The following is a 21,463-nucleotide window of genomic DNA, read 5'->3' as shown; positions in this document are numbered from 1 at the left end:
CAGTGAAAGCATACAGCTGAAAATGGCAGTGGAAAAAAAGGGTTGGGGGCATGAAGGAGGAATGTTAAGGAGCTAAGACTGGCCATGTGTGACAGCAAGCAAAAGGCTGTATTCAGCAGAGTGCGTGGAAAAGATCCCTTCAATTGATCAGTCATGCTTCTGAAGAAACCGATTCATAACTGGCTACTGTCACGCCTAAGATGCAGTCAAGGTTCTCTTATTCAGTTAGGCTATTATGCCTGGAAATAACACCACCACGTCTTTCAGAGAATGACTTCTTCCTAATACCCTGACCTTTGGAACAGAATCTGTGAAAGATATTTTTTGAAGACCTCTACCTCTCTTTATTTCTAATAAAAACCCCAGTCATCTCCCACTGTATTAACATACAGGTTTCACAGGTTTGCCAAAAAAAGTGTTCAACTTCATGAATGAAGAAGAATTCTAATTAGAGTTACAAACTCCATATGTTTGTGAATGCCACAATAAAATTTTAAAGCAACACACTTCTAGGCAAGATTAGGAACAACTTCTACTTGGGTTTAATGTTGTTTTTGGAAGTATCTAGTCTTACATACTTACAACGTACCTTATATGCGTTTAAATATATCCCTTCAGAAGGGAAAAGCTTCCAAATACATGTTTGGAAGCAAAAGGAATCAGAAGCTTGCTAATCAATTAATTAGTCTGGTCTTTTCTATTTTAGTCAAGAAAGCTGTTCTTTGGCTGTGTCTGCAGCAGCTCTTACTAACACTTTGGCTCAGCCCCAGGAAGACCTGCAGATTGTATTTGGAGATCTAAATACATTTAATCAGCTCCAAGAAATATTGGAAGTAGCTGTCTGTAATAGAGGCAAGGTTTTGAGGTATTTTATCATGTGCCCACATTGCCTTCGCCCTACATGTTGTTTATGACACAGCCTATGGTTGCCTGCTCTCCCTACTCACACAGTGCTTCTCCCTCTTCTGAAAAGAGAACATGATTTAGACAAGCAATTCACCAACATTCTTCCTTTGTGTTACCCTCTCTTCCTCTTTTCACTTCCTCTATAAAAGAATGAAAATCATCCAGAAAAGAAATGCAAATTAGGAAAGAAGCTTGATGACATATCTTGGATGTTCTCTCCTTATGGTACTGGATATGATATTCTACATAGATGCTGTTGTCTGTGTGCATTCAGTCTTGTTTCAATAGACATCTTTAATTCATGTTTTTCTTATCCTTTTAGAGGGTCGCTGAAAACCTTTGTTCACACAGTGCATCTATTACAGAAACAGACTGATCTGGGATCCTTGCCTGTGGCTGATGTATTATACAGGTTTGTAGCAACTTTTCAAACTGTAGCACTTTCACATCAGGTGTGAAAATGTGAGTGCATTTACAGATGAATGTCTTTTCAATGTGATTAAAAGGCCTTAGAGTTATTGAGAGCTCTAGGAAAGGTCAAAATTTAGTTCATTGCAGAAGGACTTTAGGAAGTCAAATCTAAAAGTATCTACTAATTGTTTCTTGGGTGTTCTTATTTTTTAATCAAATACTGATGATTCCTTTAAATGAACTCTGACAGAGCAATTGCTCGAAATATATCTTCATCTTAATTTTTGATTTAGCCAATCTTTGCTATCACTGTTCTCTATGCATCTTATTTTATTTTCTGCTTAAAGGTTGTTGCTTTTGGAGGGAGGACCTGGATCACCCTCTTGTTTGCTTGGTGGGAAGCATATTGTGTCTTGGGGCTTTGAAGACATGTTACCTGCACCCGATGCCAACAGTAGTTCCAGCAGTGAAAGTAAAGGTGAATTACTCCATCACTGTCAATATTAGCAGGAGAGGTCAGGATGCTTTTATTGGGGATATTTGTTTAAAAATTAATGTAAAGCTTTAGAATTGGAAAAGGATTTCTCCTTTCCTGTTGGATGTAAAAGCAAGTGTAGCACAGGGCAAATAACTGAAAGCTGAAGGTTTAGAAGTACCATCTTTAGGGAGAACTGGACATTACAGGCATGTTGATACCTTGAAGCCTGATATATGATGAGAAGGGAGAGCAGCAACTGCCGAAGGGAGAGCAGCAACTGCCTAAGAAAGAGTTTGTTGTCTTAGTCTGCGCATTCAGAACTGAAGCTTTGAAAACGTGGACCCAGTTAATAGTTAGATTAAATAGTTTGGTTTGCCATACCCGTTCTCAGTCACTTAGATTATTATATCCAGTTAGGATTTGTGAATGATTGGCTTGCTTTTGAAAGTTCATTTGGGGATCAGCTAGAAAAAAATACCCTGTTTTGTATTAAAATAAAGAGGCTAAATCTCAAGTCTAGTGTGTCAGTGATAATATGGTGTAATGTTTCAGGTTTTTAATTACAAGATAATGGGATTCTGAAAGCGTTGCTGTTTGTTTGCTGAAGGTCAGGTGCTATGTTAAGTTGTCCAGTAATCAGGCTGGAAGAAACAATCAAAAGCTGTAGGTACAGTCACCCTGTACAGTCACTCCTTCAGGGGGAGTTTTGCAGAGGTCAGACTGAGTTTGGGTATTACCCACCCATTAGTCCCTCAGTAAGTAATTTCTTTGTCCTGTGCTGTATTGAGTAGCTGGTTATCATTGAAAATTAAGAAAGTTCACATTATTATAAACGTATTAGTTCAAGCTTTGATGTCATCTCATAAAGTTTAATGCAAGCCATAGGAATTTACAAGTCTGAGCTGTCATTTTAGGCTATTTACAAATTTATTGTTGACATCTATGTTTTGAAGATGCTTTCTTGCTGTGAGAGCGACAAGATCCTTTTTGCTTTCCCTGTTGGCTGTTCAGGTTTCATGAACTTAAATAGGTCAACTGAACTTGAGTTCCATCTTGATTGTTAATAATTACTCTGTGAGCAACAAACCTGTGTTTCAAATACTGTTTGTCTTAATTTACCAGTGTTCAGAGATGGAAGGGTCTGCTTTAAGAAAAGCGGAGTTGTACCAGAAATTAGATCAAGGCTCAATATTAGGTTATTCCTTCCTCACAATGTGTTCTACCAGCAGCCCCAAGCAGGAGGGCTTGCACAGTCAGAAGTCTTGCTTGCATTTCATCTTGCTGCCAGTTCTGAGTTCTGAACAGCATTACCTGTTACAAAAGCAGAAGATAATTGTCTTCTGCTCCTTTGCATCATCCTGAAGTCATTTAATAGCAAATGCTTAAGTTGCTTCCGATTTAAGTGAAGGAATTTTCCCCCTGAAATTACTTTATTTGAGCAGTCCTGTGTTCCTGAGCATGGTTGGGTGTCATAGTCAGTTCCTACTGTAGTTACAGTTTAGAATAGTGTGCAGTAAAAGCAAGTTCAAACTCAGTGGGTTTTTTTTACAACAGCTTGGGCTGTAATACTCAAAGATGGGTCTTTAATAGTGAAATGAGAACACAACACAGGAAAAATAAATTATTTAGAAATGGATGATGTATATTTGAATCATGATAAAGCAGAGCTAATGTCATTTATTATCTCAAAATGAAGCTGGGTGACTAGCATCTACTTCTTAAGTTTATTTGGCAACAGTAAGAGATTTAAATAGCTCCAGTATTTGTGTGAGTGAGGCGTAATCTTGGGCATCCCTGCAAGGCTTGAAGGAAATGTACAGAAATACTGTAAAAAGGATGGACTTTGACTCTTAGTTCACAAATAGCTCTTAAAACATGGAATAATAAATTCAGTATTAAAGAAATGGCTCTGACCCCTTGGTAATGACCTGTCAGGAGCATCTGCTGGGTTTCAGTTGCTGTGGAAGCTGCTGCAGCAGCGTAATGACCATGGCGAATTCCTTGTCCTGTGTGTTACAGCGGTGGTCTCGCTCTGTTCTTTCTCCCCAATTCAGATGCAGACTTAGGGCGCTGTCTTGCAGCAGATGGGCTCTATCTTTACACAACTAATTCAGTGGGCAGAGGAATAAGCAAATTAGGATCTGGATTACATGGTACTTTGCGGTAAGTTGCAGTTGAGTATTTACTGTTCTGCAGTTATTGTTTTAGGAAACCTCATGTTAGATGTAAGAAGTCTGGGGCATGTTATGCATTTGCATTAAATCCTATTTTAATGTTTGGTTTTCTCATCCGAAGTTCTTCTTGAGTATGTTTTCTCTAGAACTACAGAATAAATCAGGTTGAAAGGGATGTCTGGAGGCCTTTTAATCCAACCTCCTGTGAAGAAGTGCATTAGCTGAATAGCTACTATATAGCACCAGGACACTAGTATTTTAGATTTCAGGTTTTTTAATGTACATGGGTTTGCTCTTTGCTGAGAGGGTTATACTATAGCCTACTTTAATGACTTTTTATTTATAGTTGTACAATTGCTGAATTTGTAAGTATTTGTTTTCTAATTATGTCATTCATTATATTAATGATTACTGCAGATGTGACTCACTGAACCTTCTTGCTTCTTTATTGCTTGGAAGTCATGAGGCTTTCATATGCCTCAAGTCTTTTACAACAGAAATTACTGCCTTATGCCGACTTGAATTCAAGTTCAGTCAAAGTTCAAGAATGTGGTTGTGAGTTGTTCTTGGAAAGCAAAAGAACCAGCACAGGGTTTTGAAGGGTTTTAATATCCTACTTTTTTTGCCAGAGGTTTTGTGTACTGCCGTAATGAGGAGCTGGAGAGCGGGTGGGTTGCTTTTGGCAACAGCAAACTTCTTCATCGGCCCGTCTCTTTTGATAATAAGCCTCACTCCCTTTTCCAGGTTGTGGACCAGCATACCCTTCAGGTAAAAGGAACAGTTCATTGCAGAGTTAGAGTGACAAAGCATTCTTAATGAGTCACAGTCATTTCTAGCTTTAATTAATTTTGTCCTTGAAGTTTCTTCTTTTTACTTTGTGAAACTGCCTTTTTTCAACTCCCCATTGAAAGTGTTGCATGGTAGAACTTGTAAATTGTTACAGACATTACTCTGTTTCCGTGTGTTAATATGTGTATATATATGTGCTTGCACACATGTATGTGTTTGGGTATACAGACTTACACTGTACTGTGTTAAGATAATACTGTAAGAGGTAGAATATCATATGGTCACATTATAAAACAGTCAAAACAGTAGCAAAATGGACATTGATTTGAGCTGAAAACATGATCTTCCTGAACAGCTCATTATTCTTCTACTGTAACAGACTTCAGATATTGTTTCTGATCTGATTGTGTTTTGTGGATAAACAACTGTCATCCTTTGTAAAAATGGATAGTTTGGGGTTTTTTCCTGCCATGGTTTTAAGACTGGATATGCGCGTTATTGTGTGTTTCCTGATACTGAGAATGTTTGGATTCCCCTTTTCTTTCAGTTCCAAGCGATGTTTCAGAGAAGTTGCAGAAAGTAGATAACTGTTTAGCATGTAGATTTTCCATATAGTACTGTAGGTAATGCTGTCATTAGCAAAGAGATGATCCTTTTACTTTTAGATATGTTAAATATTTAGATATATAAGCTGGTTTTTATGCAGTAGATCCATTTGGCAAACATTATAGCATAGCTCTTCGTAACATACATGCAGTAGTACTAGTCCAATAATTAGCCTCTTCTGGACTAACTGCACTTGATCTTGATTGATTTATTTATTTTCAAGTACATTATTAATACTTCTAAGAACAAGCTTCACCATAAGAACCGTTAAGATGCTCTCTGTCTCGTAGGTCTGTCAAATAATCCCAATGCCAGTAAATCACTTCCCAGTTGGCAGCACTATGACAACCGTGCATCTTTCTTCAGATGGCACCTATTTCTACTGGATTTGGTCTCCTGCAAGCCTCAATGAAAAAACACCAAAAGGCCACTCTGTCTTTATGGATATTTTTGAACTAATAGTAAGTAAATTATGTGTTTTCCCTGACTCTGGAGTCAGTCGCATCACTCCTGCTTAATCCAGTATCATTGTTTTCAAAGCAACTTATTAGGTTTGAATATTGATATGTGTGATCTGGATAGCTGTAATGTGGTTTACAAAATAAGTTTTAACTGAACAGAAGGTGTATTGTTCAATTATGTCTTCAGAGGATATACAGCTACCATATTTAGCAATATGAACTGTAATATAAAATGTATTTTATTATTATTAGCAATTGAGTTTTATGCTGGGGTAGTAATTCAGTGTATTTGGATTTAAAGCATTGTTTATTGTGGATCTGCTTCATTGTGATAAAAGCTAATCAGGCCCAGCAAGTTACAAATACAGTTGTTTTCTTTACACTGCATTTTATAGCTTAATACGGTCTTTTATGTTGTATGACGGTCATTGGGTTTAGTGTACAACCAAATGCAGTTCAAAATACTAAGTCTGGAGAAGTGTATCAATAGTTTGAACTCCCTTTTCTCTCGTCAGCTTAAGTATGTGTATATTTGCACATATGTGCATGCATTTGTGTATGTTTTATTTGACAACGAAGCATCATCATCATGTGGTCTAAGAAAATAATCACTTACGGTTTTTGTCTGGCAAATGATGTCAAGGCCTTTTACAAAACTTGCCAGTGAAACGTCACTAAGAAAATATAAAGGAGGGTTGAGTACTTTTATGCAGAGTTCCATAAATAAACCTTAGATTATGACCAGCAGTTCTGTCTAAGGACAGACCAAATAGCAGGCACTCTATTGAACCACAGAGTTGCAAAGAACACATACTCATCTGTCTAGGTTTCATAACACCTTTTCTGCAAGAAATTTTGACAGCAGAGTTTAAGTTTCTATCCCTACTTGATACGTTGTTGTGTTCAGTTTTACTGTTAAGGTAGTTCATCTCCTATGGATTTCAGTATGTAAAAGTGTTTTTTCTCCATTTGAATAGGTAGAAAATGGCATATGTATAGCAAATCCTCTACAGGAACGAATTATATTAATGAGAAAAGAGGGTGAGTCTGCAAAGAGTATAAATGAGATGCTGCTGAGTAGGCTGTCGAGGTACAGAGCCTCCCCATCAGCAACACTGGCTGCTCTCACTGGCTCTACAATCTCCAATACATTGAAAGAGGACCAAGCAGGTCAGAAAAGGTTTTACTGACTCTCAGTACCATTTCATGGTTTGTTTCTTAACGTATAGTATTGGCTCTAATAGTACGTATTGCATATCTTAAGATATGTGATAAAAACTCTGCATTTTTTCCCAAAACAAATGTTTGAAATATGTAGTACTTGCTTAATGCTTGAATTACAGGTTCCTTTGCAGGAACCTGTAGGTATTGTAAGAAAAGTGTAAGAATGAAAACCAGGCAAAATGCTTGTAGCACTTTTCCCCATGTATTCAGTTACAGGACTGGTTTGTGCCACATTTGATCAAACTGGTATCAAACTGATAACTGCATTTATCTGCTGGCAGTTCAACTGGGTTTCTTATTGTTAGGTAAAAACAGACTGCAGTTTAGGAAATGAAACTGTTGTTTCACAAGGAAGTTGAGTGTTATAAATGGGAGGTAATTTTGCCTTTTTGAGGTAATTTGCACAATGTTTGGGTATTCTTTTATGGGCTCTCTGAAACTACGCAAGTTAATTAGGGAATCTTGAATGAACAGCATTGATGGTTTTCAGAATGATCTGGAGCTGCGTTAAGATTTGTCTCAAGATTTTATTCAGTTTATCCTGAATTACTTCTCTTCTTCCTTCATATGTACGAGTTTGCTTTCAGTTTCAAACAATTAAAGGTTTTTCCATAGAAATAAATTATACAGGAAATAGATATGCTTACAGGGGAAACTGGCAAAGAATTAGCTTGAAGATCTATTTTAAAGGCTATGTTTTGCCAGATAACAACTAGAGTGCTACAGAAGAAGAAGAGTAAGTGGTTATTCTTGGCTAATTCTTTAGTCAGTGCTCAGAAGTGTTGATGGGCTGTCACAGGAGCTAGATCATTATGACTGTGTATGTTTCATGTGGAGCAGGAGAACTTAAAATAGTAAATGCGTAGTGAATCTCAAATGCTCTTTCTATCTTAAAAGATTATTTAGCTCTAAGATGCTGCTTTCCATATGTTTATCATCACAGAATTCTGAAAACAGTTTTGTTTATACTGAAACTTAGGTTTCTGAATTTTCCAGGTTTGGAAGCAAGAGCTTGCTGTCTTTTTAAATGTTTAAGTTGTTCTCTTTAGTTAAATAACCTGGCAAACTCTTTGTATCTTCCTGGGGATTGATGCTGAGTGTGTGGGATTGAGGCCACCCCTATATACAACCTCTTAAAGCAACTTCTAAATGCAGCAAAATTCAGCTTAAATGAATTTCCATATTGATTTATGTGAAGCCCTAAATAGAAACTGCTTTGTTTGCTGCCCGTAGTTGTGATTTTCCTAATGTTATAAGGAAATACTGCATTGTTCTGTTGACTGTTTCAGCTGCAAACACTAGCTGTGGGCTGCCACTGAAGATGTTAAGGAAGACTCCAATATACACATGTGGGACGTACTTGGTGATGCTGGTCCCACCCCCAGGTGGATCTGGCAGTTCAGCAACACGCTCACTTTTTGGAGGAACAAGTGCTTTATCATCCTTAAAAAGTAAGTGGGACCCATTTGTGGCAAGTTTTGAGTCCTTGCCTTTCTGGAATACAATAAACTTCTCAGGAGTTGATTGGAGACTCTGTTCTGTGTAGTTCTGGCCTCCAGCTTGGTGTTCAACATTTCGGATGGGCAGTTCACAAGCAGAGCAGATCTCATTGATGCTGCAGGAAGTTCACTTGGACGTGGTGCTCTAGTTCCAGGGCTTGGTAAGAAGTAGATCTCTTTTCTAAGAATATTTCAGAACTAGACATATCCAGCCCTTAGACTGTAAATTGTGGGGTTTACTGAGCAGTAAGCAGCTTTGCACGTGGTGGGGTTGCATGTCTGTGGTGAAGTTTTGTAAATGCAACATTTTTGAGACTTCAGAATTCCCTGCAGGTGTTTCCAGTATCTTGCTTCTGCAGCTTCAGCTTCAGGCAAGCTCAAGAAAAGGGTTTTCTGCAGCAGAAAAGAATCTTGAAAGAAGTCTGATTAATTTTTTTAATATCCTGCTTATGTTGTCAGGTGCTGCAAAGTTCTGGCTATCTTCTCTCTATATTTAAAAACACATAAATGTATCTTGGCTGGGAAGATGTTTGTCATGAGATAAATAGCTATAAAATTCTAAATGCTAGGTATGGGTAGGTATAATTGTATGTTAACCTGTTGGCTGCTGATACTGGAGATTTACCTCAGTCATTTGAAACGTGGAGAAATAGGTTAGTTTTGAACTTCTAAAGTATGATAAATGGCCTCTGTCATGGAACAGTCCTGCCCGTAATCCACTCATCCCTTTCCATGTACTGTTTTGGACTTGTAGGCTTTGAGCTTTTCCAGAGATGAGTCTCTAAGCATAAAACTTTGTTGGCAGCTGGACAATGTGAACTGTCAGTTTTATTAAAGCTGTTGTTTTTACCTCAAGGCCTTTAAAACAAGTTCTAAGGTGCTTAGATGTCAACGTAGTAAACCAAATGTTAAGCTTGCTTCTCTGTTTTTCTAGAAGTTACTGGTATCAGGTGCCAGACTCATCTACCTTTAGTTTGTGCACTGTGGCAGTGTGTGATCAGTGGTGGAGGGATGGCATATGTTACGTGCTTATAACAAGCACTGGAATATTTACCTGAAGCAGATGCTGTTTTACCCTCGAAACATCAAAAGGGATGTGCATTTGCTTCATTCCTTTGTTAAGGAGTCTCTTTTTCACGTTTTTCATTCCAAAGCACTGTTACTAAATTGCTGTCATGACAGCAACTTCTAAAGCAAATATTTTGGCTTTCTATCTGCTATGAAAATAGCTTGGTTTTCTAACAAATGTTCTAAAATTTGACATGCAGAATATTTTCCTTTTCTCAGGTGCCTGTTATGATACTGTGAATAACATGATATGGACGTGCTCCAATGACTACATTGATCAGTGGTGTAATCCTGGGAACCAGGCATTCCACTGTGTCTGTCAGAGGCTGGGTGTGAGTCATGTCATTACAGAGCCCAAAGGTGAGGAAACCTACAGGTCAGGCTTTTATACCAAGTGGAATTGAAATGTGACATTATCATAGACTAAATATACAGAAACTGCTTTCTGAAACTTATTGTTAAAAGCTCTGAAAGTGTTTAGAAATATTGGTCATGGTTTCTTTGCTTTAAGAAAGGAAAAAACAAAAAGCAAGTTGTGTTTGGAAGTTTCCAGATTTTGCTGCCTTTAGCACATTAAAAAAGTGGGCAGTTCCTTTGTTTGTCTTGTGGACGTGTGTCTTGGAGATGATGATGATGGTATATTGCATTGTAGAAGCAAATACTAATGCTATAGTCTGTGTTTGTAGACAGCATTTAAACCGTTTTTGTTCTTCTAGGGGATGCAACAAGCACAAATGAAGTTATTAACCAGTTACTGCACCATGTTGGTGCCATGTGTATCCATCAACTCAACCTGCTCGCAGCCAGCAACAATCTCCCCATAACAAATTTTTTGGGCAAGCAACATCCAATAGAAGCACATCACCTCAGCAGCATTTGTGACATTATGGAAAAAGCTATGGTCAATGGAGATACCTGTATAATACGCTGCATCCTTGTTGTCTTTCAGGTACAAAGGCAATTCAAATGTACTGCACAGCAGTTGAGGGGAGAAAAAGAAGTTGTTTAGAATACAGGCAGCCACTTGATTTTATTAGGGTTTCTTTTTAATTCATTCCATTCAATTGAATGGAGATTGACTTAGCAGTGGGTTTGCAGTATCTCATACACCCATCATCAGTTTCCAGCTCTGATTTCTGGTGACCTGGACAGAAAAGGAATTCATACAGGCAATGTTTAAGGTTTTAATATAGTTGTGTTTAATCTTCCTTAGGTGGTTTTTAAGTTTTTCTTCAGCCCACAAACTGAAAGAAACAGAGATATTGTTAGAAGGTCTGGCCTGTTGCTCTGGCAGTTACTGATGGCACCACGGGATCAGATTTGCTCTGAAATCCAGAAGGAGGTTTGCCTAGCCATTAGGTAAATATCTGTTTTGTCAAATTAAACTCAGATTTTAGATTACTTGAAGATGCTGGAACAATGAACACTCAAATTGTATTCAGCAGTTTAATATGATGAAATGAAGGTTGACATAGTCTGATAAAATTATGATGATTTTTATCTGTGGAAGAAGGGAAATACAATCTGTTTGTCATGATGGCAGTGAAGTAACAGGTGCTAATTACTTTCCATTCTTTTCACTTCTTGTTTTTTAGTGTCTTTCTTTAGAGATTTTTTTAATGTTTAGTATAATTAATTGAAGCAAAGTGATGGCTAAGAATGACTTCCTTAGATAGCTCACATACTGTACTGGTGGTCAGGAATAGGCAAAGCTAATGTTGTCAGCTGCCATACCGTGTTTCAAGTGACAATACTAAAATTCTCCTAAACAAAAGGGAGTTTAAGAGGAAGCAGAATGAATAAATAGTACTTGAGGAATGCTGTAAGATTGAAGGCCCAGGGGAAAGCACAGGAATGTCTTGTCAAATTCAGGTCTATCTTTAGAAAACAGGAATCTGTTTAGGCAGAAGAGTGGGCATTATGTGTCTGGGCTGATACACCAGGTCGTCAAACACTTAAACAGACTGGTTGCTTTAGCTCCACATCGTATTAGCGACTACATCTCTTGAACCTGATGCTGTGTAATTTCCTTTCTCTGGCTTGTCAAAACAGCAGCATGACTAAGTACAGGGAAGCGAGCAAAAAGTGTGATTGTGTATCACGAAAATGAGAGAATGCAAATCTCAAGGACAGGGAATGCTGTCTCAAATGTCCTAAGTACAAATATAATCTGCTTTCAAGTGGGAAGTGCTCCAAAGGTTGAGAACAAAATCTTCTGAAGATCAACCTGCATTTTTTGTGTGTGAATCACGACATTCCAAATTTCAGTGGCTTTATGCAACTCTGAGTGAAGAAAAATTGTGTATTTTCAGTATGATTACCTGGCATTGTCAGGGTTTTGCTTTTTGACAGGGAAACAAGTATCCTGTCAATTCTATGGACAGATGCTGCATTTTCCCTGTGTTTAACTCTATGTCCTCCAATACCTTCTAAAAAAAATCAAGAGGTGGAGATTAGGTAATATCTCCTTCCTCCTGTTTTCTCACTGGAATATTCTGATACCAACAGAAACCTCATACTTAGGTTGCAGTATATGGTAGCTCTTCCTAATGTTTGTATCACAAGTTGGTCAGCATGAGCCAGAGGGAGGGAAGCTGCAATAATCTCTGCTCTCAGTGTGAAGCTGAAAAACATAACCAGTTTTCTTTCTATGAGAATGTTATTCAAAAAGAAAGAGGGAAAAGAGCAGAAGAGAAAGTCTGCATAATAGTTTCAAAGCTCCAGACAATCATGAAGTATTCCTTTTAAGTTACTGTGTTCTCCTATCTTGATGTGGTAATTCATGTAGAAAGGACAAAGTTCATCGCAAGTTAGAGAGGAAAAATATCTCCACAAGGAGTATTTATGCATAGCTGTGCTGTTTCTAAAACACTAGTTCTAGACTCTTCAGCTTATCTATGACTTCTGTAAGGAGCCAGTCTTTAGTAAGTAAAAGACTGCAACAATGGTGGCTTCTTGCTTACCATCTTTTGCATTTTCCATTGTTCTTAGCACAGATAAGCCATCCCCCATCACCAGAATTGAGGTGTTCTCTTAAACCAGCATCCATTTCGTCTGACATCTGTCCATTTCTAGAAAAAATGATTGTGCTGTCATATATATATATATAAGTGATTAATGTGGAGTTTCTCGGGGGGAGCAAATAGCTCTGGAAGAAGCTTTGGCACCGCAGCAATAAAATACAGCTGATCAGAGCTGATTTCTGGAGAAAGCAGCTGCTTATTTTATGACTAATATATATGCTGAGACATGGAGGATGCCTTTCTAAGTTGGAAGAATCTGTTACGTGGTTGTTCTAAATGTTACATCAGATACTAAAGCCATTTTTCACATGTCCATTGAAATGATTTTGTTTGCTTTTAAGTACATTAAGTAATCCATGGTTTTATTTTTTGTCTTTAGCTCTGGTTTAAATATCCTGTATCCTGGAGAAGCAGAAATCAATAATTTATTGAAATTAGTCTTAACTGAAGGTGAGAATGTCTTCTTGCCATGTAAAAGTATGGGTGGCTTTTTCGTAATTGAAACCAGAAAGTGAAAATACTTCTAGGAAATTACAGAATGCTTCCAGTTCTGAAGCTCCTTCTGAATGGAAACATGGGCAAATGTAGATGAGGTAAAGGGAAGTTGGTCTCAATTGGGCAGCTGTTTGAAATGGAAAAGGGTTAAAGTTCTCTTTTATCACTCTTAGTAATGTTTCCTGTCCAGGTTGTGCTTTAAAATATCTACAGTTAGTGTTACTCATGGCAATTGCACAGTGACCAGAGGTAATCCTTAGTGAGAGAGTAATGTTCTACTTGCATTCACCATGAAATGGGGGTCTGGGCTTAGAAGCAGCTGATGCATAGTAACATGTTACTTCATAGAACAGTGTGCATTCATCAAAGTAAGTTTCAACAGGCAGTGATATCAACAGGGAATTGGGCTATGCTGTAAATATCATACTTTCTGAGAAGTAGCATATATTAAGCAAGATATGTGAGGAAATAAAAAGAAATTACTTCTGTAAAATGCTGGTTTGCCAAAGTTTTTGCATTCCATTTTAGGAGAGAGAAATAGTGGTCTCTCTCAACTCCGTGATGTTATCCTGACTAATTTAGCTGAACAGCTTCAGAACAACAGATTTGGAAGTGAAGATGATGATCACTATAGGTAAAATGCAACATAATGTTCCCCTTTCTCCCCATATATAATATTTCTGTTACCTGCTTTAGGTAATCTTGCATAAAATTCTGTTGAAATTGCTTGTTATTTCACTGGCAGTGTGCCCTGAAATCCTGTCCTTGTGTCTGGAATGGGTGTAGAGTTTCATTAGGACAAAGGAGAGGGAGGCTGGACTAATTTTAGGGGAAACTTTGGAGACTTCTGTACACAGACTTAGGTTTGGATTCTCTGCTACTTACCGTGTATACAGTAAATGTTAATGATAATTCGTAAGTGTGGTATGATGACACCATATCACTACATTAGGTGACTTTTCAGCAATGAAACTGTCAGTCTCAAGTACCTGTTCAAGCTGGGAAAAATCCTTTCTTTATTTTAGGTGTCATTAGAAGCCCTTGATTTATATGAGCACAGTGGAGGAAATCACTTGCAGTGATTGTTGTTTAACATTTCAGACTTGGTTTTCTTTGTGTCTGAATCTCAAGTTGAACAGGTATTTGTTTTGGTTTCACATGATTAGTGGTGCAGCTTGCAGAGACTTGAGATGAGCTAATCAAAACATTAGGCTGTAATGAGACTGTTAACATTTTACATCTTTCTTGCATTTTTTGAAGACTAAATGATGAACTTTTGCACTACATTCTCAAGATTGTTGTCCGAGAATCTTGTGTCTTAATCACCAAGTGCCAAACTGTATCTAAAGATGATTTTCAAAAGCTTCTTTCAACTGTGCCTGTAAGTAAAATGTATTTTGATCAAAGTATACGTGCCTTTGGCTTCTTTTCCTCCTTAAATCTATTATCTTCACCGAGCGTATAGAGGTGAAGCTTCTATACTTGTGTTTCTTAACAAATACAGGAAAATATTCTTTTGTTAGTGCTGTGCAGGGAAGGAAAAAAGAATTTCTTAAAGCAAATTGTACAGTAATGCTAAACCGAGTTTATATGTGGATACATTTTCCAGTTGCTCTGGTAGCTGTTTGAATTGAAAAGAAATCTGTGTATCTCAGTCTTCAAAGCATTGCAACAGCTTAAAAACCAAACTCTTTCTGCAGCTGTGTATAATGATTCAAACAAGCAGAAAGGATTAGCATTTACAGACAAAAATTTGACATTATTGAATGGTAAGAGCATGCAGAGATGTTTTGAGCAGGATGAGCTCCCTGAGCTGGTTGAGGGCAAAGGCAGGTGAGCTTGCGTCTCAACACTGAGGAGGGAGGGATGCAGGGAGATGGGAAAGGAGAAGTAGCGTGAAACCATTGCCTTGAGGAATGTGAATTAAATTGAGTTCTACGGATGCATTATCCTTTAAAAATTAATGAATGTTACAGTGCTTGAATATTACTATAATGTTACGTAGTTGAATAAAATTGTACTACTTCTTTGTTTTGCAAGTTATTTCACAAAATGCAGTGTTTTGCAACCAGTTTCTTCTCTTAAGTATGTGTTAACAAGCTTACATTAAATCTGCAAAAACAGTTCTGTTCAAAGGAAATTATTCTGCTTTTGCTTGTCCTCTCCCTTAACTTTTTTCCTCTTTTGCATTTCAAAGTACAAGGATTGCCTGAACCAAGGTTAAGTGGTTTAGATAATGTAAAGTTCTACTTATTTATGTTAAAGGCTGCATCTTCGTGTTTGCGGTATCTGATGGCTGTACAGAACCACCTCCTCAGTAACACTATTCTGATTAAACCTGATGAAAATGATGACAGTGACAGCTCCTTGCAGGGAGAGACATTGAAGGTACAGGTAAACGCCAAGTTTTATTCTAGCATGGCTCTCTCCAGTCAGTGTTCCTGTGACACCTCTTGTTTCTGCAGTGCATTCTACTGACATTGTTTTGTTAGTTCTTTTCCTTTTGATATAGTTAAGTTATTGTAGATAGTTTTTTCCTGTTCTCCAGCTCAAGGCTGCAGTTGTTCTGTGTTCAGGATTCCAGCTTGGGTTCTATGTTCTTAGTAAGAGCTGGCATTTCCTAAATATACATATTGTGAGGTTTAAAATGTACTTTAATATGTGTTCGTAAAGAAGTCTATGTGCCAGGAATCCTTCTGGAGACATTACCCCCCACTTCCTCTGCTCCAAATCACTTGGGTGGTCACTTTTCAGACATAAATATGAAAGTTTTCCTGTTTGCCTTTCTGGCTTCTGCTTTCTTTCAGTTTTAACTTACAAAGCTTATGTAGAACCACCTACTACATCTGTTGTCTGAAATAGCAGCAGTGATGTTTGTGGCAGGGAAACTGAGGACAGGGCTTGTAGGCAGTGGTTGTTTTGTTGGTATGTTTATTAAAATGGTGTCTTTTCATGTTACTGCTGGCATAGTCTGGAATGAACTCATAGAAGCCAGTTCTGTCTTAGCATGCAGCTTGTGTTAGTAACAGTAACAGTTCATCTATAATGGCATTGACTTCTGAATTTCTGGTGGTGTTAAGCTGGTTTTGTGTGCTACTCTGAGACTTTGTGTGCTTGTAATTTGCTGTAGTTGGAAGTTATTTGTTCAGGCGCATTGAGTAAATGCTAAATATTGTAGTACTTTTCTTGTCTCACTATTCACCCATGTTTTCATTGTTCAGTTTCTCTCTCTACAGTGATCCTCATACCTGCTAGGACATTCTGTCACCAGTGCTGTACCTTGGCTGGCTAACAGCTTGCTCTGCTGTGCTGGACTTGGGGATTCGTTCCCTCTAGAAACTGGGTGTGCATCCTGTAAAACATGCACCTAGTTTCTCCCAGCACTTTGGGTCTTAGCATTAATCAAATTTAAGTCTTGGATGAATCTCCTGCTGCAGGCCTGCCAGGTCACATTATCATTATTCTCATTTGGAAATCCATCATTTTGTTCTGTTGCCCTTTTTTTTGTATTCTTTAAGAATTCAAGTATCCTTTAACTCTTTTTGTACCTAGGAGCTAAAGACCAGCATTTTGTCTCTTGCTACACAAATTCTGACAGGATGTGATGAAGTCTTAGAAATGCTGCAACAAGTCACTACCGCACTAATAAACAGTGACATTTCGGACAGAGAGCAAAGGTAAGACAAGTATGTCAATACTAATAGCTTGGTAATCTATAGAGACTTCAAATTGCAAAGGTTTTAGTTAGAATGTTATTTATGAGTAAAGTAACTGGAATAAAAACTGTAGTTAAGTCATTTTATCCATTACAAGCCTTGGACGTTGTGATATCCTGTGAATTTCAACAGATAGAGTCACTTTGCCCTTCCCTGTCTCCACTTAAAATATATGTTGGGAATGTGAAGTAGACAAAACCAGTGAACATCTTTGCCTTATTAAGCAAACACCTCCCTCTCCCAGTCATGTTTTAGGTTTCAGTTTCTAAGCTTTTCAGTGCCTGCAAGGTTAGTTTTGTTTATTGACGGTGCATAATTCCTTTGAGATACTTTCAGATGGGTTTCATGCTCAAATATATTTTTGTAGATACAGGTTCTTTTAAAGTACTTTGAGCTGCGTGTGCTTGGAGCCTAGTATACATACTGAACAAATACAGTTGTGTTTGATGTGGACTTTCATTGCATGCCCGTGGGAGCTTACCATTTTCCAAGTAGTAAACTCTTGGGTTTTACTGTCTTCTGGTCTTACTTGTTTGTAAGAGTTGACAGCAAAGACTAGGTTTCACTTTGGAGAAATTGTAATGTTTTCAAGATATAAAGGTCTTTTTTGTTGTTTTACGAATGCAAATCTTCTCTGCTGAATTTTGAATTGCCTGCTTACACAGCCTATTACAAGATTAAACAGACTACTAAAAATAGTAGTGATACTCCATTGAAATAGTTGTTACTATGCAAACTTTGATTCTCCTGACAGATTAAAAGGTCTGGAGCAAATTACAAAGGCTACTATGCTTGGGCATCTGCTTCCTGTCCTACTGACATCCCTGATGCACCCAAATTTGCAGACTCTGACTATGGCTGATGCCTTGATGCCTCAGCTGGTGCAGCTGGTTCTTTACACAAGTCAGGTATGGTTTTTGTGTCAGCAGTTGTCTACAAAGGGAAATAGATGTGATATGTGTATTTTGAAATGCTGGAGGTCGTGGTCAACTTCCTGCACATTACAGTGTAAGAATTGCTTTAACAGCTGCAAAAGCTGATAATGCTGAATGTTAAATTTGAATTGTTACAACAGCTACTAAGTAATGATTCATTGTCAAAGTCAACAATCAACTTACAGTGATTGTTAATATAGTTCAATAACAAGATGTTAAAATTACTTACTGTTTGCATGTTCCTAACACTATATTTTGTGCCACAGACTGCACTGCTGCTTAAAACTCAGTCTCCAGTTTTCTCAGAACTGAACAGTTCTCCCAGTGGTGCATCAGAACAGAAAGGGAAGCTCTTGCCTGATGAGAGGTGATTTCCTTTACGTTTGGGTCTTTTCATGGGATAAAATATCTTAGCTGCTCATTTAACCATTGCTGAGGGATAAATCTGAAAGCAGCAATCTCATCCATCCCGTAAATATATATAAGCCTTTTCAAAAGGCAATTAGTTCTAATTTTTTTTGCATATAGAATTATGTTAATAGTATCTTCAGGTTGTTTGCACAGGGGATGGTTTGTTTTGGTTGTTTCCCTTCCCCTGAAGCATTAGGAATTAATTCTAAATGTTCCTCTTACAATAAATTAGGCTAAGGAAGATCATCAGGAGAAAATGCAGATTGCTCTGGCAGCATGAGATACAGTATTAAAACCATTGGAAACATATTAAATGGTTTCATTTACATAGAGAAGACAATTTAAGTCTTACATTTAGGTCCTATATCGCTTTGAGCTGAGACACAGCTTCTGCTTAGAAACAGAAGCATGCAGCTAAATGAAATAAAAATGCTTATCATTGCTATTTGCAGTGTTGCAGAATTTGTAACATTAAACAACTTGTGATAATGTGCCATAAACTGTCTGAAAACAGTCTGAAATAGTTTGAAAACTCTTAAATTTATTTTCAGTCTTCCTCCAGATCATAAGCTTCACTGAAACATGTTGTTTTATGACAGGGTAATCAGTTTTGAGTGCTCTTCCAGGAGGGAAGGGTTTTTTTATGCTATCAGTCATGTTAAAATCCATATATAATATATAATACTATTTACTTTTCCATGGTACTACTTACTATGGTAAGATTGCTTACCATAATTTGAAAATTGGAAAGCATAGGGAAAAGTTCAGATCTTACAGGTTAGAGCTTGGCATAGTTACTTCTAATGCACATAGTTCATACTTTTCAAGTTCTGCGCGTTCCCTGAATATAGTTATGCCTAAAATGAGGAGTCAATACTTTGTGTCACTATGTATCAATACTGAGAAGTGATTTTTAAGTACTTTATAGTATGATATATAGTAGAAATCTGTGTGCTGAACTGTAGGACTCGTTGTTTACTCTGATTTCAGAATGCTGGAAGAGAAAGAAGAACCCGGTTTTCTGACGGGTTTGAAGATCCCAGCTCCCTGGGCTGCTGGGAAGACTGTAGAAACAGTTCATCCTGTCAGGGATAACTATAAATTTAAAGAAACTGTCCATATCCCAGGAGCCCGCTGTTTATATCTTAGATTTGACAACAGATGTTCTTCACAATATGATTACGACAAGGTAAGCAAGGGCCAATTCCGAAATGCTTTCTTTTGTCTGTATTTTCACAGCAGCACTTCCCATTTTTGTCTTTTCTGCCCCTTGTCTTCCATGATTTCCAGGATAATGCAGGAGATTTTTATTGATAGGAGCTTATTAGTGTACTGTAATGTCACAGTCAACTTGTCTGGCTGTAAAGTACAGAGATGCAGAGAGGTTATTTCTTGCATGGCGTAAGTGTGAATAACTTGAGTTTCGTCTTGAGACTTAGCTATATGATAGAGAATGTACAAAGAGTCGTTGACATGAAAAGACAGGAAGATGAAGGTAAATGGTTTGTGTTTAATTTCTATCATTCTTGAAGAAACAATCAAAAAAATATGTATTTAATTCTTCTTTTATATTGTTTCAGAACATAATATCCAGTGATTGTTTCAGTGTTTAAGACCTATCAGTTGTGAGGATCTTTTGTTAAGGGTTAGGCTCTGCAATTAGGAACTTGCCTCAAAAGATGTTGGAAGTAGTGGTAGTTATGGAATAGGAGAAATGTAGTGTGCTCCAGAGGTTCTGGAGGGGAGTTGTTTTGGTTTTCTCCCCCTCAGAAATTGATACCAAACTCTTCCATTATTTTTCAAGTTCATTTCATGGTGGCTCAGAATGTCACAGTTTGACTTCCTGCTCATTTTTGCTGCTGTTCAGTTTTCTTTAATTCCCCAATTTTAATCTGGCTGCCTCCAATGTCGATCAGCACAGACTGTTTAAACTGGCCAGCACTAGAAAGGTGTTTTGTTTTTTCCCTGATGATATATGCCTTTTTTACATGGATTAATATGAATGTGTATTTTCAATTCCAAGAACACGACTACTAGCACTTACTTTGTATAATTGGGGAGCTACTTGTGCTGCTTACTAATTCTTGCCATATATTCTCTAACATAGAACAAGTCCTGTGATACTCACTTCCATTAGTTATTTATAAATGTCTTTAACCAGCAATGGGTGACGTTAATATTAAACTCCTCCAGAAAACTTTGGACCTCATCATGTTCCCACTGAATCATAGAACTGTTTAGGCTGGAAAAGACCTTCAAGATCATGGAGTCCAATCATTAATCTAGCAAAATACAAACTTTGATGGGAGCAGGATCAATCTGTTTATTAGTAGAGAGACAGTATGTTCTATTTAGTTCAGCATGAGGAATGGAAGTTGGGTATCTCCCAGTTTCTGCTCCCGTTCCACTGCTGACTTGCTGTGTGACCTCGGGGGCAAGTCACTTAATTTCCTCTCTGCCTCAGTTTCCCCATCTGTAAAATGGGGATAATAATACTTGCCTACTCTCCTCACAGGGCTGTTGTGAGGATTTGTTAATGTTGATAAAGCGCTTTGAGAATCTAAAGCGTGGTGGAAGTGCTAAGTATTATTATTATTATTAGATTTTCTTGTTTTTCTCTTACAGTCTAACAGTGTATTTTATGTTTTGAAGTTGGTGATCTATGCTGGTCCTAACACAAACAGTAGGAAGGTTGCTGAGTATGGAGGCAATACACTGGGATATGGCAGCCGTAGTGTCTTAGGAACTGGTTGGCCGAAAGACTTAGTAAAGGTACAGTATTATAATCCACCAATATTTCACATAGAAAATTCCCCTTTGGAAACCCTGTTGAGTCCTTTTTAGCCCTTTATAACAATGAAGTCCAAGCTTTTAAGTGTATGGTTACCCATCCTGAGATCACTTCTTAAGTGGGCTGTTATGTCCTTGGGGAATAACTTTAAACTGGGCTCTGTGTTATGTGTGATGCTTCTCTTTGAGCTTATCTTGCTTTGTTATGTCTTACTGGAATTCGTTACTGGTATGTTTCAGTCCTGGAGTCTCTAATGGCACTACTGTTCTCATTCATTGATCTTCCTAAGAGAACTTCTTGCACAGTCTCTGGTTTTGCATATATTCTGAAAGTCTGTGGGCATAACTGCTTTTTTTGAACAGTAACCCACAAATATAACAAGTAATAAATGTAGCATTTATGTTGGTTTTTAAAATTACGTTGGATGCTTTTGGCAGTTAAGCAAGACAGAAAAATCCCTTAAACTTCTTGAAACT

At 37.7% G+C, this 21,463-nt stretch overlaps 1 protein-coding gene across 7 annotated transcripts in view; it reads left to right on the top strand.

The window, feature by feature from the left end:
• HECTD4 (HECT domain E3 ubiquitin protein ligase 4) overlaps positions 1 to 21,463 on the top strand; it is a 71,030-nt gene that overhangs the window by 13,299 nt on the left and 36,268 nt on the right. For 2 of the 7 annotated variants that reach the window (XM_061466415.1, XM_061466421.1), the window contains exons 3-22: positions 1,229 to 1,318; positions 1,665 to 1,795; positions 3,850 to 3,958; positions 4,599 to 4,737; positions 5,655 to 5,825; positions 6,803 to 6,995; positions 8,339 to 8,500; positions 8,596 to 8,709; positions 9,836 to 9,976; positions 10,333 to 10,565; positions 10,830 to 10,975; positions 13,019 to 13,089; positions 13,663 to 13,768; positions 14,395 to 14,515; positions 15,400 to 15,528; positions 16,687 to 16,811; positions 17,605 to 17,758; positions 18,052 to 18,152; positions 19,187 to 19,385; positions 20,822 to 20,968. In XM_061466415.1, the coding sequence (XP_061322399.1) occupies positions 1,229 to 1,318; positions 1,665 to 1,795; positions 3,850 to 3,958; positions 4,599 to 4,737; positions 5,655 to 5,825; positions 6,803 to 6,995; positions 8,339 to 8,500; positions 8,596 to 8,709; positions 9,836 to 9,976; positions 10,333 to 10,565; positions 10,830 to 10,975; positions 13,019 to 13,089; positions 13,663 to 13,768; positions 14,395 to 14,515; positions 15,400 to 15,528; positions 16,687 to 16,811; positions 17,605 to 17,758; positions 18,052 to 18,152; positions 19,187 to 19,385; positions 20,822 to 20,968 (2,782 nt within the window). The remainder of the gene's footprint in view (positions 1 to 1,228; positions 1,319 to 1,664; positions 1,796 to 3,849; positions 3,959 to 4,598; positions 4,738 to 5,654; positions 5,826 to 6,802; positions 6,996 to 8,338; positions 8,501 to 8,595; positions 8,710 to 9,835; positions 9,977 to 10,332; positions 10,566 to 10,829; positions 10,976 to 13,018; positions 13,090 to 13,662; positions 13,769 to 14,394; positions 14,516 to 15,399; positions 15,529 to 16,686; positions 16,812 to 17,604; positions 17,759 to 18,051; positions 18,153 to 19,186; positions 19,386 to 20,821; positions 20,969 to 21,463) is intronic. The other 5 variants (XM_061466419.1, XM_061466418.1, XM_061466416.1 and 2 more) reach the window with 5 other exon arrangements.

Source organism: Pezoporus flaviventris, unplaced genomic scaffold (assembly GCF_033815535.1).
Source record: "Pezoporus flaviventris isolate CSIRO_AGI_PZ_B2104156 unplaced genomic scaffold, CSIRO_AGI_Pfla_v1 ptg000041l, whole genome shotgun sequence".
Lineage (NCBI taxonomy): Eukaryota > Metazoa > Chordata > Aves > Psittaciformes > Psittacidae > Pezoporus > Pezoporus flaviventris.
Note: the sequence above shows the minus strand (reverse complement) of the source record. Positions and strands in the feature narration are given on the sequence as shown.